Source organism: Myzus persicae, unplaced genomic scaffold (assembly GCF_001856785.1).
Source record: "Myzus persicae strain clone G006 unplaced genomic scaffold, MPER_G0061.0, whole genome shotgun sequence".
In the NCBI taxonomy this organism is placed as follows: Eukaryota; Metazoa; Arthropoda; class Insecta; order Hemiptera; family Aphididae; genus Myzus; species Myzus persicae.
Window position 1 is genome coordinate 115183 of NW_019103680.1, and position 22999 is coordinate 138181.

At 29.0% G+C, this 22999-nt stretch overlaps 1 protein-coding gene across 3 annotated transcripts in view; it reads right to left on the reverse strand.

Moving 5' to 3' along the window:
- Window positions 1-22999, reverse strand: part of LOC111035014 (probable Ras GTPase-activating protein) — a 141642-nt gene that overhangs the window by 111624 nt on the left and 7019 nt on the right. For 2 of the 3 annotated variants that reach the window (XM_022316493.1, XM_022316491.1), the window contains exon 1: window positions 6486-7233. The exons of the other annotated variant lie outside the window; for it this stretch is intronic. In XM_022316493.1, the coding sequence (XP_022172185.1) occupies window positions 6486-7125 (640 nt within the window). In that variant the 5' untranslated portion in view covers window positions 7126-7233. Of the gene's footprint in view, window positions 1-6485; window positions 7234-22999 lie in introns of those variants that run through there. 3 annotated transcript variants of the gene reach the window in all.

Genomic DNA, 22999 nt, shown 5'->3' on the forward strand with positions numbered 1-22999 from the left:
CAACTATTATTATAGCCAATTGACCTTTCTCTCTTCCTCCGTACGATCCGCAGAGACAATGTTTGTTTTTTTCGCAGAGACTGTACATGCCTATGATTTCTTACGTAGGAAGAAGGCAATTTAAATAACTTGTGCGTATTTCGGAAGCGATATCCTTAAACTATATTTCAAAATGTACGGACGAATGCAATTATAATAATATGCAATATATTATAATATACAAGTTATAACCGATACCTAATTACAATTTGAAAGAGCAATAATTTACGTCTACGATTTAAAAAAAAAAACAAACCGTCAGCGGTTCTAATTTTGAGAACATTTTTTAATCTTCTCTCTACTTATATATATATTGTATACCTACGCGATATTCCCGGTATATCTTATTCCACGTCATGTTTCCATACTCATAATATTCAGATAATAGTCATATGTTCACAGGTATGCTAAGGGGCGTAAAGTGATATAATAAGAAAATAAGTACTCCGGGTTTGAATTGTGCTTGCAGTTCACATAAAATATTGTCATTGTCATCTGTAAATCAGAAATATTCGTATCTAAATACAAAAACTATAAATAATCCTAACAGCTTAAGCGTGTGAAAACGAAATCAACTGCAAGAATTCAAGTTTCATTTTAAAATACCCTTTTTACCAGACTATTATTAAATCTTCAGAGGAACTTCATAAAAAATGTTAATGAATGTGAAAAGGCACGGAAGTACTAACTATGTTGACAAAATGACAAGTATATTCTTTTACATAAATACGCAACAGACATAATAGAAAAAATAGAATAAAAAAATAAACATTTATCGCGTTTATAGACCGAGATTATTATAATATTATATTCACTCAAATCTGGGGAAATAGAACAACCCGACAACTTAAATACAACTTGCACGTCACGAAAATTATGGATATCGTTATAACGGCACGTCACTTAACGTCAGTTGGATAACAACATATATTATTATTAAAATAACATTCATAATATACTTATATATATATTTTTTTCCATTAAAATGTATAATCGTGCGTACAATTTTACGTGTAGTATTGTATTTTTATGATAATAAAACCACACACTCATAGATATCCACCGATATTTTACACTGATTTCTATGGCGTATATTATATTATAGCCATTATATTTAAGGCCCGAGGACCATGGTATAAAATACAATATACGTACGATTAAAATTAGACAAACGTTGTGCTCGAAATGAATATATATTTGTAAATGTTTACTTTTTTTATGTTTATCGTCACGCGTAATATAAACAATTAACAACTATCAACAGACTGGTGATGCTAATAAAAACATAACCGTTATATAGGATGATTCGACAAGCATTCATAATTAATTCTATACTCGTTCAAATTCTGATTTTTGAAATTTGAAACTATATTGAAAGAAAATATTTTTAAATACTTATATATATATTTTAACATATCCTATGAGGGTATATATTTATTATTTTTTAATGATAACCGCATTCTTTTTTATTGGACATTTGTGAATCAGGTGTTTTTTTTTGAAAATCTGGTCTCGTCAAAACCGAAATTCAATCTTAGTTACTGTCTTATGCAACTCCATATATCTACTAAAAATAAACAAATAGTGTAGAGTACTTAATATAGTATTATTAATATACTTAATATAGTTATTTAATGGTGATAGTTCTACACAAAATAAAAAATAGATGTGGTTATCTAATATTTGGTCTGATTTTTATTATATACTAGGATAAGTGGATAAGTTTTGCAAATTATAAAATTGTGCTATATTATTAATAATTACTATAATTTTAAAATCATCATGACCATATCTCTAAATCTCTTACCATAGACATTCCCGTTGTTAGATATTTTCCGCCTAAAGTGAAAATTTAAAAGTCGATTTTCTTTACCGATATTTATTTAATTTTTGCTCCTTCAATTGCTTTAAAACTGTATGCCACACTAAAACAACGCATTACTTGCTTGTGTTCTAGCGATGTGCTTGAACATAAACCTACGTATATACTAAGTATTTAAAGCTAAAAACTCAGAAACAGCTCGTTCGAATTTCGATTTATGCATACTTATTGTAAAGTGTTTTATGAATACAATTATAATATGTATAGGTAGCATAGGTAGTAGGTACACAATATTATATTCATGTAGAAAACCAAAACCGTTTTGTTTGAAAGCAAATACTGAGAAATAATTTGTATGCAATATTGCGATTGGTCGTATATACTTATTAGGCAATCTATCGTAATTCCTGGTACGTAAAATTGTAAAACACAAAGTCAACAATGAAAGGATTGGAAAAAAATACAATAGAATCTTTGAGGTTTGGGACACGCCAGGTTCGAGTTTTCGACGTTCGCGTCGCAATGTTTACTGTTACTATATTATATGCCCAAAAATAATAATATCAACAACAATGATAATTGAATAATACAGCAAACAATTAAGTAGCGTTAGTGCCTAAACAATATCCCACCACCTGTATTCGACGCGTGGTTGTCGTTTCCTGACGATCAATTTTTCCCAGTGTACCGCACCCTCGAATATTGTGGAAAAGTCGAAAAGGTTCCGTTTCACACGGCAACGAAGGCGACGACGAAGACGACGACGACGATAATAATATAATATTATTATTTTCATGCCCTGGACACGCAGGTTACGATTTTGCGCTGCAAGCAAACATACGCAGTTTAAATCAGATCATCCGGCCCGGCCCTTCGCAGAACCGGTTGATGGACGTTATAGTAATAAATTCGCATGTTCTCCCTGATGGGGATTCTTGCATAATTTATACACACACACACACACACACACACACACACACACACACACACACACATCCATTGTGCGAGCTCACGATGGCTACTGCACTCGTCGTCATCGTCGTCGTCGTTTCTCTTTCTCTCGTCTCATTATTATTATTATTATTATAAGCCCATCCGCGCTCCGTCTCTCCGTAATACCCGACCCGTTAATAATATGTGTAATACATATTTTTCTTTCCTCTCCTTCGAAGTATTTATTGTTATTATTATGCTAATAACCGATTCACGACTCGGGTTAAGTCTCTATATTTATAATTACAGCCACAGTGTATATTATTACTTTATGTATATATTTATATATATATATGTATTTACATGGTCTAAACGCCCTATACGACCCGGGCCCGTTGTGTACATAAATACGACATTAACCGATTGTCGTCGTTGTAATGATATGTGAGCTATAGCGTCTGAACGGAAAGCGCTTTAAAACAGTTAAATCGTTTGCTTACAGATTAAAAAATATACATTATAGGTATGCTGCAGTGTGTATATTTTAGTCTATGGTCACGCGGTGGAGGCGACGTGCCAATGTAACGTACGTAACCCGAGAGCAATAATTTTTAAATCATAATATTATTAGACACATATTTAGAAATGTATATAGAACATATTCAAACATATAATTTTAAAATTCAAATTCTGTGACCTAAAATTCTAGACCTCTGGTGGTTCACTCTCTTACAATACGCGTGGTAAACCATTTTATTGAACGTATGGTATTATATACTTTTTCATTATATTTATTATTATTTTTTTTTCAATTTTTATTAGCGAAACGTTATTCTTACTTAAACACATACACACACACTAATTTGTTTTCAATTTTTATTTTTAACTTGTAGACAAAGAATTCTCATTTCAGGTTAAAAACAGAAGCAAGGAAATTGAGTTAAATTAACCCTCAATTACCCTCGGGGCCCTAATTGCTTTCCGTTTTTTCTCTTAATAGCTACGGTCACGGCATGTATTACAAGTTAAAACTAGTTTAAAATTAAACTTATTAGCATAATAAAACATTACAGGATTTACAACACTCGCTCGAACCCTTGAGAAGAATATGTTTACGTATGGAATACACTATTAAATACAATAGACCTTCAAAGCAGTTTGGCTAAAAACCCATAAAATAAAAATAAGCCAAAGGTACCTAAACTTTATTTAAACTCGATGTAGCAAATTTTTAATTCGAATGCTGTTATGAAATACTATACCGTAACAGTTATACAACGAATATTTGCAGTGAATTATTAATTCCTGGATATATACTGTAACTAAATATGGCTTTTGTACATTTTTATTTTATAACTAACAAAATCGTCTGTAAAAGTGTAAACAAATACGAAATTATCTTATATATTTTTACGTTTTTGGAGCATAAAATATTGTCATAAATAACACCACTGTTTAATAAAGTAGAAACAAATTAACATTTTTTTGTATGTAATACTTTATTGCTTTTATGTTTTACGCTTAGAATTCTATCGCTTGAAAAGTAAACAACATAATACGTAAGAGTGTAAGACACAGTGTAAAACGAGCTATAAAAATAATAATAATGAAACTCGTTAAAAACGGACCGTTATACGTATAAGAACGTAAGTATTCGAGATGAAATTATGGTAGCTAAACTAAGACTGTGGAAATTAAAGTGTAAAAAAAACAACCTTACAATGTTGACAAACTCGCCGTAGTAATTTAAGGCAAACTAGTGTCTAGCATATTTTGTATGCACTATGCGTACATCGTTGGGTGTATTAAAAATAAAAGAAACCAAATGACGTTAATAAACTTTGTGAAAACACAATATAATAGTAGGTATGTGGTACACGCGTGATTACCGATTAGGTACCAATGTATTTACTTAATTTAATATACCTACATAATATATTGTTTAAATTGAAAACAATTGTAAAAACGATTCACGTCATCTAAACGCAACCTATATACTAATAATAAATAATAATAGTTAATGCTATACAATGCCTATCTGGCTATAACATAACCATCGAATTTTAAAAGGACTCCAGATGATTGCACAAATATGGAGTTCATAAGTTATAAGTGGACCATGACAAAATTACCAAGAACTTCAATCAATATATTAGTGTGCTTTGGAGGGTTCGATTTTTTGGTATATTATAATTTAATTGTATTAATATCGCAGTTACAGGTTAATAACAATAAATTAAAATACTTTCACTGATTTAACTGATACAACTGTCATTTTGTGTCAAACCGCTATAGCGCAGTATTACGCACGTATTACTTATATTATGTATACCTATATAGTATATTGGCCATTACTTATTGTTATTAGTAATTGTTGTGATTTTCACTGTAACGATCGATATTACATTTTGTTGTTCGCATTTTGTACGTACTAATAGAATGATATTATTAAGTGCGTTCAGATCTTTTTTATATAATTTAAATTATTTTTTATTCGACATACCTAATTTATACCTACCTTTTTAAATCGACGGACGTAGCATAATATATTAAATAAAAAAGGTAACTATATTTTACATGGTTAAACTTCGATTTTCCAAATTATTCTTTAGACGTAAAATACATAATTACGCCGAAATCGATATAATAAATCATAATGTACATTTTACCCGTATAACGGTCGTAGAAGCGTGTGAGAAACTTTAGTATATCCTACAAGAGAACCATGAATGTCGTTAAATAGTAGGCATGATGTAAGTACGTCTTTTAACTTAACTTCTGGAAGATTACGAATTTCCCGGACCGGAAATGATTATGTGGTTCACAAATATATTTATTACAAGAATCGTCCAGCATCAATTTTATCATATAACCTAATCACAGTATTACCATCAAACACGGGACAACGCGTTGTTCGGCAGGACGGGTACGTATGGACATTTTTCGACGACAATCGAGTTTTTCTGAACATTGACAGTCGACGGAAAATACTTCGATCACCGAATTGATGCCACGGACAAGTACGTATGATTTACGTTGCTCACTAGCCTTGCGATATTATCCGTTCGTCATTCTCAAAGGGGAAAAGCTGTGGCGTCTTCTGACCGATCATAAAACTTATTATTCTAGATAAAACTGTTTTTTTAGTCAACTCTCGCGAGTTCCTAAAGAGTTGTGGTTGAAGTTGTGCAGTGCGACGATATTAAAAATCTAAAATTAATACTGTTGACGTTTGAATGAAAAATTTAATGTATTGCTAATGTATGGATGTAATATATTAACTACGTCTGCATACATTTTGAATTTAAGGTTATAAGTTATAATACACTATAGCAAACCATCCAACACTCAACTGACTTCATATTGAATTTAGCCTGTTGGATTTAAGGTACTGGTTCAGACGGTAATCGTTACAAATGACCCATGTCACGCAAGAATAATCATACTACTATATAATATTCAACAAATGTTTTCTAAGGTTTACTCAAAATAGTAATAATTTAAATTTTCTCTTCTTTTATCTCGTGGATTACAATCAAATTTGATTGAAAATTATTATGATTATACAATCGTTGATGTCCACTCACCAAACGGATTCGTAATACACTTTACAAGCTCATAAAATAAAAGGAAAATATCAGCTAATCGGACTTAACTATAATATAATATCATAATATAATGGTTTGGTTACCGTGAATGTAATCGTGGACGATTTTGCACGACCGTTCGTCGATCATGTACACGTTGGGAGACGGTATGCCTCGCCTGAAGTCGGAGCTCTTGAAAAAGTCCAACGAGTAACGGCGCTTTTGGCACCGTATGCACCGGCACGAGCCGCGCATGGACGGTTCGAAAACCGGCGACAGGTGTCTTAGCGTCGGTGGCTGCGGCGACGCCGGAGAAGTAATATTGGCCGCAGCTTTAGCAGCCTGGGACGAACCGGTAGACGACGACGACGATGACGTCGACGACGAGGAGGATCGGGACGACGTAGGCGGCGTGTCCCGTCCGCGGCGTCCACCGCCGCCCGAGGAACACAACGAACAGCAAGAACAGTCTTCGTCTCCGTCCTCCTCGTCGTCGTACGAATCGTCGTAGGAGTCTTCCTCCTCTTCGTCTAAGTCGTCGTCGTCGTCGTCGTCTTCGTTGTCGTCGTACGAGTCGTCGTGGTAGACGTACGGATCGCGGACGATATCGACACCGTCGCCGGGCGGTTCCAAATAATCACGCCAAGACCCGCGAACTCGACGAGCGTACGGTTGCGGCGAACCGGGAACGCGCAGTTCTTCGCCGTCGCAACAGTGCGCAGCCGCCGCCGTCGCGGCGATCATGACGACGGGGGATGCGTTTTTCTTCTTAAAACGCGCACGGACCACGCACACACGAGAACACGCACGACGATCACACGCAAGCACGCGCACGCTGTACAATACGAACAACACGTCCTGGTCGGCGCCGTAACGGAATCTGCGATACGACTGGACCGTCGTCACGCCAGCGAGCATTATCATCGAGCGACGGCGGCGGCACCTGATATCTTCGGCGGCGGCGGCCTCTACCCGCGCGCGACGTTTATTATAAGGTCACCGTGAAAACCGGTCCGGCGCGAACGTCCGCCGCCGCCGCCGCCGCCGCCGCCACTCCGCACATAATAGTATGTAGGGCGTTCGACGATTATTATTAATTAATATTAATGCGTACGGCTCGATAAATTCGCGTTCGCCAATATGTGTTTGTGTGTGGGTAAGACGCGTTGCGCATAATATGTCGTCGTCCGCTGCAGTGTTCCGACCCCGTTAATGCACTCGTTCGGTATACAGTATGCTGCAGGGTGCACTGGAGCAATGATCTATATTATTTTGTATTCGTCAGGTGCGGTGACTTACACATTTTTTCATTTCTGCCCCGAGAGTGTTCGGTTCGAAGCGGGGACGGTAAATAATGGTTTTTTCCGGAAAATTGGTGGAAATCTGCCGCCACCACGCGTCCTAATTAGACCAATACGCACGCGGACGCGCATCGATACGGTTTGTATAATATACCATATAATATCAAATACTACCACTGTTACTAGACCGGGTCACTACTGTGCTGTTCTTCGAGACAGTTTGCAGGCAAATCCAAATAGTAGACAGGTGCCGAGAAAGGCGAGAACATCACTACAGTGCGGATTGTCGTCGTATAACGTCGATAAAGAGGCGTTTTCAGTGGCGCGACAAAAAAAATAATAATACGAGTGTCGAATGAGGCGATTTCAGTCGTAAACGAATTGCAGCCCTTGTCCGCCACTGAGATATGGCTCACTACACGCCCTTACCGCATACACACATATGCCTTGCCAACACGTCATGTACTACTGTGTCCATTTATTTTATTTTCACCGAACTTCTTGCACATGCACACCGTGTTCAAAAAATAATATAAGCAATGAATGTATATATCTTACACAGTTATACCTAACTACCGGTATATTACAGGAGTATGGCCGTCGTAAAGTCTACGCCGGATGAACAGACAACGATTTTTTTACCGTTTTTGGGGGGGACGGTGGACGTCGAGGAAGGCTCATGTTTGTTATTCCGAACGAACACATTTTGCACCTGTTGTGTGTTCAATTATGTTTATAAATTGTTTATAAGTAGTCAGGCACTTGGGCGTAGCCATACGACAGACCGTTGTCAAGCACAAAACTATTTCCCCGACATTTTTCGGTGGAAGGAAAAGATAGATTATTATGGGTAAACCAAAATATAGTGGATACACAAGGAACAACGGAGTAACCGTAATCAAAAAGGTGTACATAACATTGACAATCGGGATATTCCATAATATTATACAATCCATTGTCTAAACTATAACTATCTAATTAGTTATATTCATTAGTATACTTATCATTTATTGTTATGTCGTTATTTTTTATTTTAGATTTTGCTAAAATATTATTTTTCCGAAAAGTAATACATATTAATAAATAAATAAATAATAAAAATCGATAAAACAGATTGTTACCCTTCTAAGTTATAATAATATTTACTATATAGGTAACAATAAAAATATCAGGAAAGGTGCCCCTGCTCCTTTATAAAACACGTTTTTACAGTGTGATAGTCTTATACAATATAATAATTGACCATTCACTCTAACCAACGTAATTGTGTTATATTCGATTCGAATGTCACAATCGTCCAAATCCGAAATACTGTGCGTTGTATATTATATTTTATATTATAATATTATTATAACTGCGTGTACGATCGTGATTTGAGAGAATCACATTTTATACATTTTTTCCTGTACATAATTATATATGTAAGCTCATCGCCCAACATATTAGGTTGATCGATGGACAATGGCGGTGTCAGGCTGTCAGAGGAGTCTGATTTACGACCTTCGAGTGTAGACAAGAACTGAAACACTTAAGAATGATATTTTAATGAATACCTAATTGTCTGGTTTCTTCTTTCAAAACAGTCTGATATTACATAGGTATCACTATTCAAGCAGGCATATAATTAGTTTTTTTTTGTCGACTCAATTTGTTCTAAATTACAATACAAACATATGTTATATTATATACTTTCGTCGTATAATATTATACGAATATATAAATTATAATTTATAATGTATATTTATTCAAACAGTATTATGTTACAACAACTTACGCGTTTTTATTCCACATGCGTTCCTATTCGTTAAATAAGTTATTAATGAAAATTGTTTTTTAATTTATCCTAAGATTATATTTTTATCGATTCTTATTAGGTACCTACCTACTTAAAAAATCACATAATATTTCTTAACTTAAAAACATTTTACATTCATACTAGGATGATCAAGGTTCACATAATAATAGAAATGTAACCAAAATTCAGAAACCAAGTTTGTCTTAAGAATTAAAATGGTATGTATAGCCATGTAGGTTTTATTAATTAAACTTACTGAGAAAAATTAAAAGAATACAATATGAACTGCAAATAAATATAAAAAGCAAAAAACAGTATTGAAGTATTTAACAATAGGTGCGTAGTGGTAATAATAATAATAATAGGTGAAACGTAATAAAAATCTAATTATTTCAGAATACTTTAATTGATAAATATGAAATATAAAGAATTTAATGCTATTATTTTATAATTAAATAAATAATAATTTGGTTAGGTGATTACAACGGTGATCAGCTGTATTTAATTTAAGCGAAATTTCACTTTTTCTGTATAAAATAATTCAATAATGAACGTGAATCGACATAATATTTAGCAAAAAATGTTAATAGCAAAACACTTCTAATAGTATAAACTCTAAATTGTAGATGTGTTTACTACTATATTTCTAATATTATTGCATTTATATAAGTGGTTATTATTTATTATATCATCTATAACACTTGTAAATATTTTATTTAAAAATGTTGATTATGCTAGACACACTTAAAATCATTGATTATAAATACTAGAATTCATAACAAACGATATTAGGTATTAAGATATCTGTTAAAAGTTAAAAAAACCGGATTTATCACCAAAATAACTATAGAATCACGATTGTCCGTCATTAACTGTACACATATATTGTAGAAACCTGTGTCAGTACTTCATTTTCATCAACAGTGTTTCAGACAATGATATTGAAAATTATAAAAACCAGTCTAATGTCTTGTTATAAATTTAAGGGTCAGTTTTCCTGCAGCATTTATATGTCGACCGTCCCCTAGACTGGTATATAGTTGAGCAGAGAAACTGTACGACGTAGTGCATACCTAAACCTTTATACCCATTGCCCACTGGCCACGATTTGTAAATGTAATTAATTTTTTTAATTGCTAATGTCTAAACCTGCCAAAATTACACGACGAATAAATATCAAAAAACATTAATTTATTATATTGAAATCATAATAATGAAATAAGAGTAGGCACATTTACCTGATCCTTAATTCTTACACATTTTTTTTTCACTTACACATAATAACGACTACTTATTGATATTACGGGGCGCAAGAATGAATTGTTAAAATAAAGTAATTAGATACCGTAATCGATTTTCTTTGTGTAATATGATGATATAGTAATGATACATTATGACTATTGTCTACATAGTACATATCCATATTTATGTCTACATGTTTTTTAATTACCAAACCACAGGCATTTATAGATACGGGAACACGTGATTTTTTTTAAATTAAGAATACTGCCAGTTGCATTATTCATACACATCAATACGATTTATTTTCGGATTTTCATCAAAAATAATATAGCGTAGTGTACTCGTACTAGTTATATTGTTTAGTTGGCAAACGTTTGAACAGAAAACGATATTTTTACTTTTGATTTGTGAGAACACATTTGGTGTACACATTTCTTCAGACTCCAAAAATGAATACAACTTTTATAGGTGCACATTTTTTACCATTTTACTTCAGAGCCTAATGCTTAACATTACAAGGAGTCTTACAACAATTTTTTGTTTGCAACTTAAAAATGTATCAATAGTTGTATCCATTCGTCAATAAATTGGTATACCTAATATATTTAGTAACTAATATTAACCCATAAAAAAGTTATATTCAATCAAATCAATATACTGAAGCGATTGGTTTTACAATATTGTGTGTTTATTTTCGTTTCTACAATTAATTTTTCAACCAGTTAAAATGCTATGAACTTTGAGGGAGGTTTCTGGTAGAAAATTGGATCTAGCTGGTAAGTAGAAGGAGGTACGAGAGTGTTAGGTCAAATATAACACATTACTTTTCAAAAAATGAGAAAAAACGGGAATTCTAACGCAAAACCAGTTTTCTGCAAATTTGTTATTGTAATTTATTTAAAAAATAATAACTGTAGAAACTTGAATTATTTACCAATATTTATATTAGCATTTTTTACACTCAGTATAATTTTCAAGATATATTGACGCTTTGTTTGCCATTTATTGACATTTAAATTTTTTGATTTTTTTTAATCTATACTCATATGTAAGTAATGTTAAATTTTAGTTTTTAAGTAAAAAATGAATGAAAATAAAATACAAGGTTACTCAATAATCAATAGTTGTTCATTTCCTATCTAAATTTAAGATTATCAAAAATAAATAATCACAATTTTTTATGGGCGTTTTAAGTTTAATATTTTCAAGTGTTCAAAATCACGGAAATATATTATGAATTATTTTGTGCAGTTAAATAATATATATATACAGTTTTTAATTTGTTTAACATAGGCATGTAATTTAATACAATATTCCTTATGTGGTTTATGTACAATTTTTTTACAAACCTTTTAAGTTCAAAGTTTTAAAATGGATATTATTTTATTTTGATTTTTAATTGGGTTAAACAATAAACACAATTTTTTTATAATACAATTAAATGATAATATAATTAGGTTCAACATGAAGACAGGAGAAGCAGACCAATGAAAACGATCAATGAAATGAAGCATACCTATAGGTTTAGGTAGGTATGCATGGTGTTTATTTATACAACTATTTCATTATATTAAGTTTAAAATTTCATCGAATTTTATTTATAAATTGCATGCTTTAGTTTACGAAAAGTGTGACCATTTCAACTATTATGTCTACAACTTGATACCTAATACTCAATAGTAGTAACTATTACATAACAGTTTTTAATAATGTATGTATGTAATTTCCCGATAGTATCTGACATTTTTGGTTTGCTAACTGTTATGTCAAGTGATGTTTCTAGGATTTGGCCCAAAAACTTATGACCATTTTACAGCTTTTAACTGTTATTAATTATTTCATTTAACATAAAAGTTTATATCATTGAATTTCGAATACCACTCTCATGCTTAATTAATTAAAAAATTGGAAATTAATGCTGCAAATAGTTTATATTTAATATCAAATTATTTTGCGCGTTATAAGCCTATAGCTAACCATTATAATGATTTTTGACAATTAGAAACTCAGCATACCCCATTAGCATAATCATCATCTATTGGTATATATATTATATACAATATAAACACATAATAATATAGTAATTTTTGAGTATATAAAAGTAGGAGATAGTCATATTTAAATACAAATTGTATAACTTTAATATTCGAATGGTCCTCATATTTGTAATCTATAATTTTATAGGTAAATATGATTATAATTAATCATTTTATCATTTTTTGTTTTTTTCTTAAAGCGACTAAACAACAATATATACACTATAGTACTGTATACTATATATTACTATTATATTGATATACTATTGTGCATAAACATGTTTATTACAATACATTCTTAAACATAATTTATGTAAAAGACTTATGATAACAATATTATTAATTATAAAAAAAAATTACAAATGTATACATATATATCTATAATAATATATAAAATGATAGCGTTTGTATGGATGGCCGGGGTAAACTCCGAAACTACTTATTGGATCGTCTTGCAGTTTTTTTTTAATGAAGGAAAATTTCACAGAGAAGGTTTTTGGCATAAATTTAGTCCGATAAAGTTAATAAAAAAATAAACGTGTAAATTGTATACCTATACTTTTTTTTAGTGAGAAATAGTCTCAGGCTGAAAATAAATAACAATTCAAACTCGACAACCACAGGTGCTTCTAGGCTGGTCGGTATCGTCGTGGAATAATAAACAATTATTATAATTATTTAGTTTAGCAAAAAAAAAAAAAAAATAAATTAAAAAAAAAAAAAAATAAAAAAATAATAAAAATTAAAAAAAAAAGAAATAAAATAAATAATTAAAAAAAAAAAAAAAAAAAAAAAAAAAATTTAAAAAAATAAATAAAAAAAAAGATAAAAAAAAAATAAAAAAAAAAAAAAGAAAAAACAAAAAAAAAAAAAAAAAAAAAAAAATGTTTTTCTCACGGTCAATTATACGTTGCCCTATCACGTGTGATATCCGAATTTTATTTGTATATTTTTGCCACTGATCCAGAAAAAGTTGATAACATCGTTTACAAAGAAATTTTTTAAGTCTTTGAATTATCAAAATACTGGCATAATTCATATATTTTGTTACATCTATAGTTATACCTACAAAATTTACATACACGAACTCTAATTTTAGCGCTTCGAAATCTATTAAATAAAAAAAAATTGAAATAAGCATCAATTGTTCTATGGACAAGCGATATAATTTTGTTTTTCAACATTATGAAGAATCTGCGGTGGTGACGCTAAATTTAGATGGCCACATTACCACGGAGACGTGACTAAAAGTGGTCTAAAATAAAAATATTTATTTAACATATCTGGGAAATCTTGCAATAGCGAAGCATTGACAGGTCAGCTAGTATCTTATATAAATATAATATATATTTATAAACAACGCTTAAAAATGATTACTGAATTTAAATATTCAATTATAAACTTTTATTAAATATACATAATCAATAATATATTTATTATTTACATAAAACATTATAAAAATATGTTATTTTTATTTTTACACAGGAGCCCTCAACTTCTAGAACTTCCTGATAATGATTTTACAAAATACCCTGAGAATATTTTAAACACATGTCTTAAAACTATTGCATCTTTCGGTAATGGTATTGAGTACAAAATATCTAGAAGTCAAGAATTTGCGCGTCTTTTAAGAATGATAGATCGTAATTGTGGATGGGATTTCCAACATGGTCTACCCACATTAATAACATCTTTGATAAATTTGAATATGGTCGAATATCAGTTTGTATTACCTGATATAATCGGCGGGAACAGTTACTATGACTCATCCCCTTCCAAAGAGATCTACTAAATTAAATGTAGATGGATGCAGGCAAATGTATTCATGTGAGTTTTGCAGTTTTCTTAATATACACCTTGGGATTTTAATCAAATGATCAAATTCTATTTAACTTCAAGTTTAAAAAATAGCTATTAAATAAATTACATTATTATAATGTATATAACTGTTCAAACTCTTGTTTTTTAGACAGTAAATATATCAATATATGCAGTCATTTAATGAATATTAACTGCAATCACACGGATACTATTATCGAACTAATGAAAAATAGTGTAAGTAAGGGTATAGGTAGTTTATTGAATCCTCCAGTCTGGTGGATCGATCTGGTGGATTTATAAAAAAATATTAGGTACATTTTAGTTTTGATAGTTTATTTCATCACATAACTCAACTACGACTACAAATAAAAAATGTGAAACGGGATGCTATCAATGAGATTACTAATAGTTCGACATTTACCAATGATATCCTGGAATAGCCTTTATGGTGTAAAAACTTTTGTTTTTTAATTGTAAGTATAAATAATTTAAATGACGAACGAATGACGATCCTATTCTATGTCGAGATAGGAACACTTGAAACGTTGAAACCTATTATACAACAGAACGACTTTTTTTTAAATTTTGTTATTTACAATAATTTACTGTATAGGTACAATATAGTATAACGTTCTCAAATGGCACAATTTCTGTAACATAATAATGATTAAATAAAAACTTAAGTTGTAATCAAAACAACATATTCTGAAAATTAAATATAATTAATATTAATATTCAGATTAATATTATTAAACATTTGTGGCCACACAATTATAAAAAAAAAAAAAAATGAATCAATCGAAAATTAAGTTAAAACTAAAAAAAAAAAGTATTTTCAGTATACATATGTATAATATTTAACATACTATGATACTATATAGGTAGGGGCCTGTGTTTATTATAAACTGGCAGAAAATAATAAATCTATAATATACATTAAAGTCTGTGTCTTATGCAGTTAATTACTTAACTATAAAAATCTTCTCGATGTTATGCACAATACTTGAAGAGTTACAAAATATAATATAATTTTGAGCGTTCTATTTTATAAGGTAATTGGAGTAAAGTATAATATTCATATTCTAGATTGAAAAAAGAAAGAATAATATTATATTTTTATTACACTGCGCCATCTAACTGTCGGTAAAAGTATTAAACAAGACTAGGTAGTTGAATCACAAGGTAGCGCACTAATATTCATGTCAACATTATGTATTTATTATTTTAATTCTATATTATTCTATATTACATATTTACATTACATAATCATAATTACTTGGCTTAATACCTAATTCTCTAAAAATATAAATTTTTATATTCCATTAATAATTGTTCACATGTGGTACACTGCAAAGAGATAACATTATATACCTAGTGATAGAGGTCAGATTTGAGACTATAAAGCGAAATCTCGAAGGCCAAAATTATAAAATCGACGTACAATAACAATGTTGTTTATGCATTAAAAATTATATTTATGAACCAAAATTAAAGCATTAGTCTTTGACAACGGAAAATTGTAGCACGTTTCTTAATAGGTACAACTACTTCAATTTTCTCAATGATTGGATAAAAAAAAAAATTGCTGGAAATTGATCTAAGATGACATTCATTTATTCAATACTTTTCATTTTATAACGTCGTAATAACATAGGTAGGAGGCACCTACACTATTTGGAAATCAAGCAACGTTAGGTAGTGCTAAAGAAATATAAGTAAATATAAATACAGTTCTCAAGTAAATGGAGTTTGCCTACATCTTAATAATTTTTAGTTTTTTGATAATCGACATTACATGGAATCGTTTTTCGGATGAAATTATTTATCGTTGGTCTTATGGTTGTACATCTAAAGATACCTCCTTGAGTATCCTACTATCCTATACTCCTATACAAATTAAAAAAGACATAATATTAATATCTGCACATTTTTTAAGTCACACAATATATTTTATATTCTAGAAAACTAGCACACTGATCACTCCTGTATTTTTAGAATAAGCTTAAAAATGCATGATTAGTTTTAAAAATAATAATTTCAATAATTTAAACGGCTCCTGAAAAAATAAACAATGAAATTAAAATTGTTTTATTAAAACATCTCTTAAAAGGAATAGGTAAACATAAAATGTTTGTAATAGACAGCCGCGGAAGTTGTTGTCTGTAGATATAAACAACAATAAGTGTAAAATAATTTTTATGAAAACTAAAAGTTCTTGACAACACTTTATAATACTGACGCAAATTAACGCCTACGCCAATAAAATACAATGATTTCATATGTTGTATAATTTTATGAATATAACACTCATTTTAAGTATGAAGACAGAAAGTGTCTATTTAAAAAAAAATAATATTATTTATTATTTAAAGTTAAAATGGAAATAAATATATTTGACTAAATTGGGTTGAAGGTCCTCTAATAAATAACGAATAATAATAGGAAATTGAAGATGAGATCATTGAGTGGAGGGCATTGGATCTAAACTGTACGTATATTATTTGAATGATCACGTTTTACATGGGTGAGTCACTAACTCTACGTCCACACCTATTTGTTTTGCAATAATAAACTCGTGTACCTACCTATAGAGCCGGACAAGGATGACGTGAAAGTTTCTAACTCCGATTAATTTGGTAAAACTAACTAAAATTTACGAACCAATTAGTAATACACCAATTTATTTTTATTTTATTACGTATTATAGAATAAAATAATTAATTAAGATACATAAAAATTATAAGATGATGTACGTGGGTATGCACATCATTTAAACACAAAAACACAATGCATGAAAAAAATACCACCAACTGGCACTCATATTTATTACAGAAAGCCTGAACTCCAAATTTAGATCATAAACAGATGAGAAATTTATCTGTGATTCTTAACAATCAAGTGTATAAGACGTTCTATCATTTTTAATTTCTATATTAATTATAGTTATATGTTACCGAATAACCCCTAACCTACCTATACAGTTAAACCTAATTACAATCATAATTGAAGAAATATTAATAAATATAAATTTACTAAAAGAAAACCATTCATAACCGAGGTCAATAAAATATACTCACTACTTATATATAAAATATAATTCATATTTCAGAACCATATTAAAAACAAAATTATGAACTTTTCATTTTGATAATGTATGGTAAATAATAATACCTTACTTAAACCTAAAGCTATTTACTTTTAAAATTGAATTCCTCTTTGATAATTCGTTGACTTTGTAAAACATATCATTAGCGTAATACATTTTTTTAATCAAATAACACAAATCAAAAATCCTTTGGTGTAGAATTAACTGTATTATAATTTATTCGTCAAAATCACTACCGAAATGTTACTAGAAATACGCAGATTTTTTTTATTTAAGCTGACGTTTGTTTCCAATTATTTGCATTTATATTACTTTTTTAACAACAACTAATGAGGAATTCAGAATAATTCTGATTAGTCTTTCATAACTCGACTATTTGCATCATTAAGATTTACGAACATTATATACATCAAAACGTTTAATAGTATAAAAAATATCAAATTTCACTTCAAATTAATATTATTAACGGTGTTAATAAATTATACTTGTATAAACATTAAATATAACATTATTTAAGATTTATAGCATAGCTTAGCTTACGTGGCAACTGGCAACTATTAAAAATATTATTACTAGTGAAGTTTACACGGTATATTATAGAGATTGATATCGATTTGCGTCTGAGGGATGCTAGGGTGAGAGTGTATGTTGCACTTGTCAGTTGCCATGGAAACATCTGTGGACCCCAAATGCTGTGAATAGCGAACCATCAAAATATAGAAAAGTCCCTGCATTATCGTTTAAGATTTTCCCCTTGTGTTTATGAAAAAAAGTAAAAGCAAATGGATTTTTCTTAAAATAATATATTAACAATCGATAATGGAGTTATTACTATCTCCTTTATTACTATAACATGTTATTCAGTAACTCAAAACTTTATAATAAGGTATGTAGGTAAGTACTTACACACTGCACATATTTTGTTATAATTCTATACAAGTGGATAAATAATGTTATGTAAAAAAAAAAGTTATTTATTATTACTTGCATTATGTACAGTTTACGATTCGGAACATTGAACAATTGTTAGTTTATTGCAAAATGTATTTTGAGGGAATAAAAGTATTAGTTTAATAATAACCTAACCTAACCATTGCTTAAGTGTTATATATTTCAACCAAATAAAGCAGTCTAAATTGTAGTGTCTAAACAATGGAAAATATAATAAAAATAATAATGTATTTTTAATTTGTACAGAATAATATTAATCAAAAAATGATGTAGGTAAGTAAATATTATGTATGTTTTTTTATTATAATATTATAAGTATAAACTTGATATGAACGTGAAAGGGGATATAAAAATTTAAAAAAATATAATATAAGTTAAATGTAAAATGTAAGATTAAAACTGACTTATTTATGTACAGAAAGTCCAGTTGAACTATCAAAAAATAAATGAACAACAATATTTCATAGTAAATACAGTTTCATGGATATTCATCTATTTATCGGCAATTTTAACTCATCGTGTTTTATGTATACACTTAAATTATCTATAATGAGAGTCCAATGTATGTTTTATAATTCTATACAACCGACAACGGTAATAAGTAAGGTCTGAACTTATATGCAAAATGCATATTCTTCTACAGTTTACCTAGAATAATATTAATTAAAAATATCGACGTTTCATCGAAATGTGTAGTCGTGGTTAATTTTTTGTTGCATATTTTTGCATATTTGAGTGAAAATGGATTTTAATTGCATAATTAAGAATAGTTGTATATGTGTTGAATTATTTTACAATATTCATTAATATAGTCACATCTACGTCTATAAAAAAACTTTATACTTTATAAGTATTATTTAAATACTTCACAATTTGATCATTTTTGTATGACGTGTTCTATAACTTCAGAAAAACAAACCTATATCATAGTGACATAGTACACAACTCAAAACAATGTATACCAAGAATATTCTGAATAAAAATTAACTATACAATTTTTATAAGCAAAAAAAAACAAAAATAGAATAGTATGCAATATTATTTATTATTTTTAGTGTTAAGACTTATTTTCGTTTAACTTTACAAAGCTGACAAATAATTATTATCGTAAATTACTTAGAATACGTAATAATTTCATAAATATAAGTTTAAATTCTAATAATACTTTCTTTCAGTTTTTAGTAGAAATATCCTATGCTTATTCAGTCCTAAGGAGTATATCCCAGAATAAATTTATATAAATATGTGTGTACCTACTGTAGATACCTATTTCGTATTTAATATTTACATAAGACATCTTGATTGCTAGTTTTAATAAATCAAAATTAACGTAATTTAAACAGACTTAACCCGCGTGTGCTTGCCAACAATTTTTTACTCTTCAATTTTTTATATATGGGTGATATTACAATCCTTCTGAATTTATACAAAATATTTACTTATGCGTCATATAATATTGTATGGTTTTTGTACCCAATATATTTCTCCCCTCATCAAAGACTCCCGACTGTTTAACGAATCACGAAAAACTTATTGAAAATATTTTTTGCTTTGTTTGGTCCTGGGGTTTTATACTAAGAAATTTATACGCCTATTATAAAAGAATTATTTTCCAAAAATGTATTCTAGTCAGTTTAAGGAATATATTTGTTGACCAATACAAATATTTAAATGCTTGTTAAATATAGCATACATCGTTTTGTTATGAATAAGTATTAAGTCTTGAGTATTAGATTTAAGCTGTAAAGTATGAAAAATTATAATATATTTTACATAGGTATTTAATTTTAAAGAAAAAGTAGGTTCTCAAATTGCGTTAGTTCCAAAATCATTATTTAATGAAATATTTCGTTTTGGAAGTAAATATTTCCAGATCTGTAAAATATTTTAAGGAGAAAATAATTAGTCAATTACTGTAGTGTCTATAAGTGACATATTTTATTTTAGGTTATAAAAAAAGACTATATATATAATAATTAACAGTTAACAGTTAATTCTTATATATAGTTACTAACTATATACATATAAGCTATTATCAGTATAACTAGTACTAAACTATAATAGACACATATTTTAAAATACAAATGTAGTTAGATAAACATTTTTAGGCAATTTAACTATGTCATAATACCATAATCAAAAAATCCAATAAATACAATTATTTATATTTTGTTAAAGCAATTATTAAGGTATCATTATAATTTCATAGCATTTAAAAACGAAACCCACGGACAATTAGTTAATAATCGGTTGACAACCAATAACGAATTATCTTCAAAAATGTTTCGTTTCTCTATATATTTATTTTAAATTTGATGTTACAACATAAAATGTTATTTTCTTGGTTATTTCTTTTTCTCAATGATAGATTTGACATTGGAGTACTTTATATTCTCTTTATATTCTATTTATTTAAAATAATTATACGTACCTAATAATTTTAAACATAATTAACCTAAAATGTATGTATATATATGTTAGCGGCAATATGTATAATATTGGTATTTTATATAATGTCTAGGAATTCTATATAACACCAAATACAGCCGGCAATCTATAAAATTGTTTAAATTACCTAACCATTATATGAAATGCCAAACAATGTATAGGTAATATATTAAATCCATATAATCAGTAACTATTGATATTTGACAATATATAAATCCATTAGTAATCTGTTATCTTCGCTGCAATTCAAAATTTCATTCTAACCTAGTGTTGTAATAAATAAATTTAACAACTTTTTATAAACTTAAACATATGAAATATAATGTTTTTTTTTGTAATTATAGAATACTTTAGTAACATTTATTTTGTCTTAACGAAATTAAAAATAAATTTAAAAAAGTAAATTGTATTTATTCCTAATAAGTACCTACGTTCTACATAGATTTTTGTATTTTATAGAACAATATAATAGTAATAATAATTAATAACTGCATGTTAGTACTACCCATACAATTTACAAATTATTATTTTTTCATTTTTATGCATTATATTCTGTAATATTAATGATACCTACTTTGTAATAAATATTTTTTTGTGCGCTAATAAAATTAATAATTGTCTTAATTATGATAGAAGGAAATCTATTTATTTGGGTTATATCACTATTCTACAGATTGCCAATTTGTTGTTTGTAATTTTATGAAATGTCTAGTTATTATACAAAATATTTAGGAAATGTGTGTAAAAAAAATTTACTATACACTTTTTTAAAAACCACCAGGTATTATATAGAATTCCTAGGCATTTTATATATTATACACATTGCCGCTAAAATATATATAATTATAATCTGTAGTCGTCAAATATTCACATATTTCTCAAACTACAACATTATAGATACAGTCTAATGACTACATGGTTGAAAAACCACCCCATACGAAAAAAAAATGAAAAAAAAATAAAGTAATCAAATGGCATGACCTTTTATACAAAATTACATGACATTATGAGTAGTATGACCTTTAATAAACTTTTATTTTATATGTATAGTGTTTTAATCTGTTTTAATGGCAAACAATATCAGCTCATTGTTCAATGACTCGGTAACACTGCACCATAAACCAAAAATGATTAACATCAACAAAATTATTATTACTGATATAACAATTTGTAATTTTAAACAATATAATAAAAAGCTATAAACGACAGTTTTTGGAAACAATTATAGGTATTCGTTATCAGCTTTGTCAAATAATTTGTTATTTCTATGATTTTTGTTTCTTATGTACCTAATTAATAATTTATACAATCTAGTATCAACCCATGTCCTTTATATTTACATGTGTAGTACATTGAACAGGGATATTTTATGCTGGCCAGAAAAATATGATGCCTAAGCCACAATTTTCTTGTTGGGGCCTTAATTTTTTCTTCATATATGACCTTTATATCACTCAAATATAATAATATATATATATATATACAAAATACTCAAATACTCAAATATATATATATACATACACAATATATTACATTATATATATATACACTAGAAATAGAATGTTTTTTTTTTTAACTTGAATCGGTGGAAAATTCAAAATATATTGTGAAGGATCGAAAAAAAATAACTGTCTCAGTCACTCCTGAGCATATTAAAATAAAGAAATAATTATACATGGATAAGTAGGTACATATTATTTAAATATTTTGAAAATTTAAATTTACTAACACTAAAAATGTAAATGGCATATCAAGGGCTATTGGTGGCAGGACGTTTGGCCAATTATAAATCATGTAAGATAAATATAAATGTAACAAAAACATATCAATTGACCGTTAAAAAGACGAGAAATGTTCCCAATCCTATATAACGGCGTAGATACTATTCATGAACCATTACTTATTAGTTATTACTAAT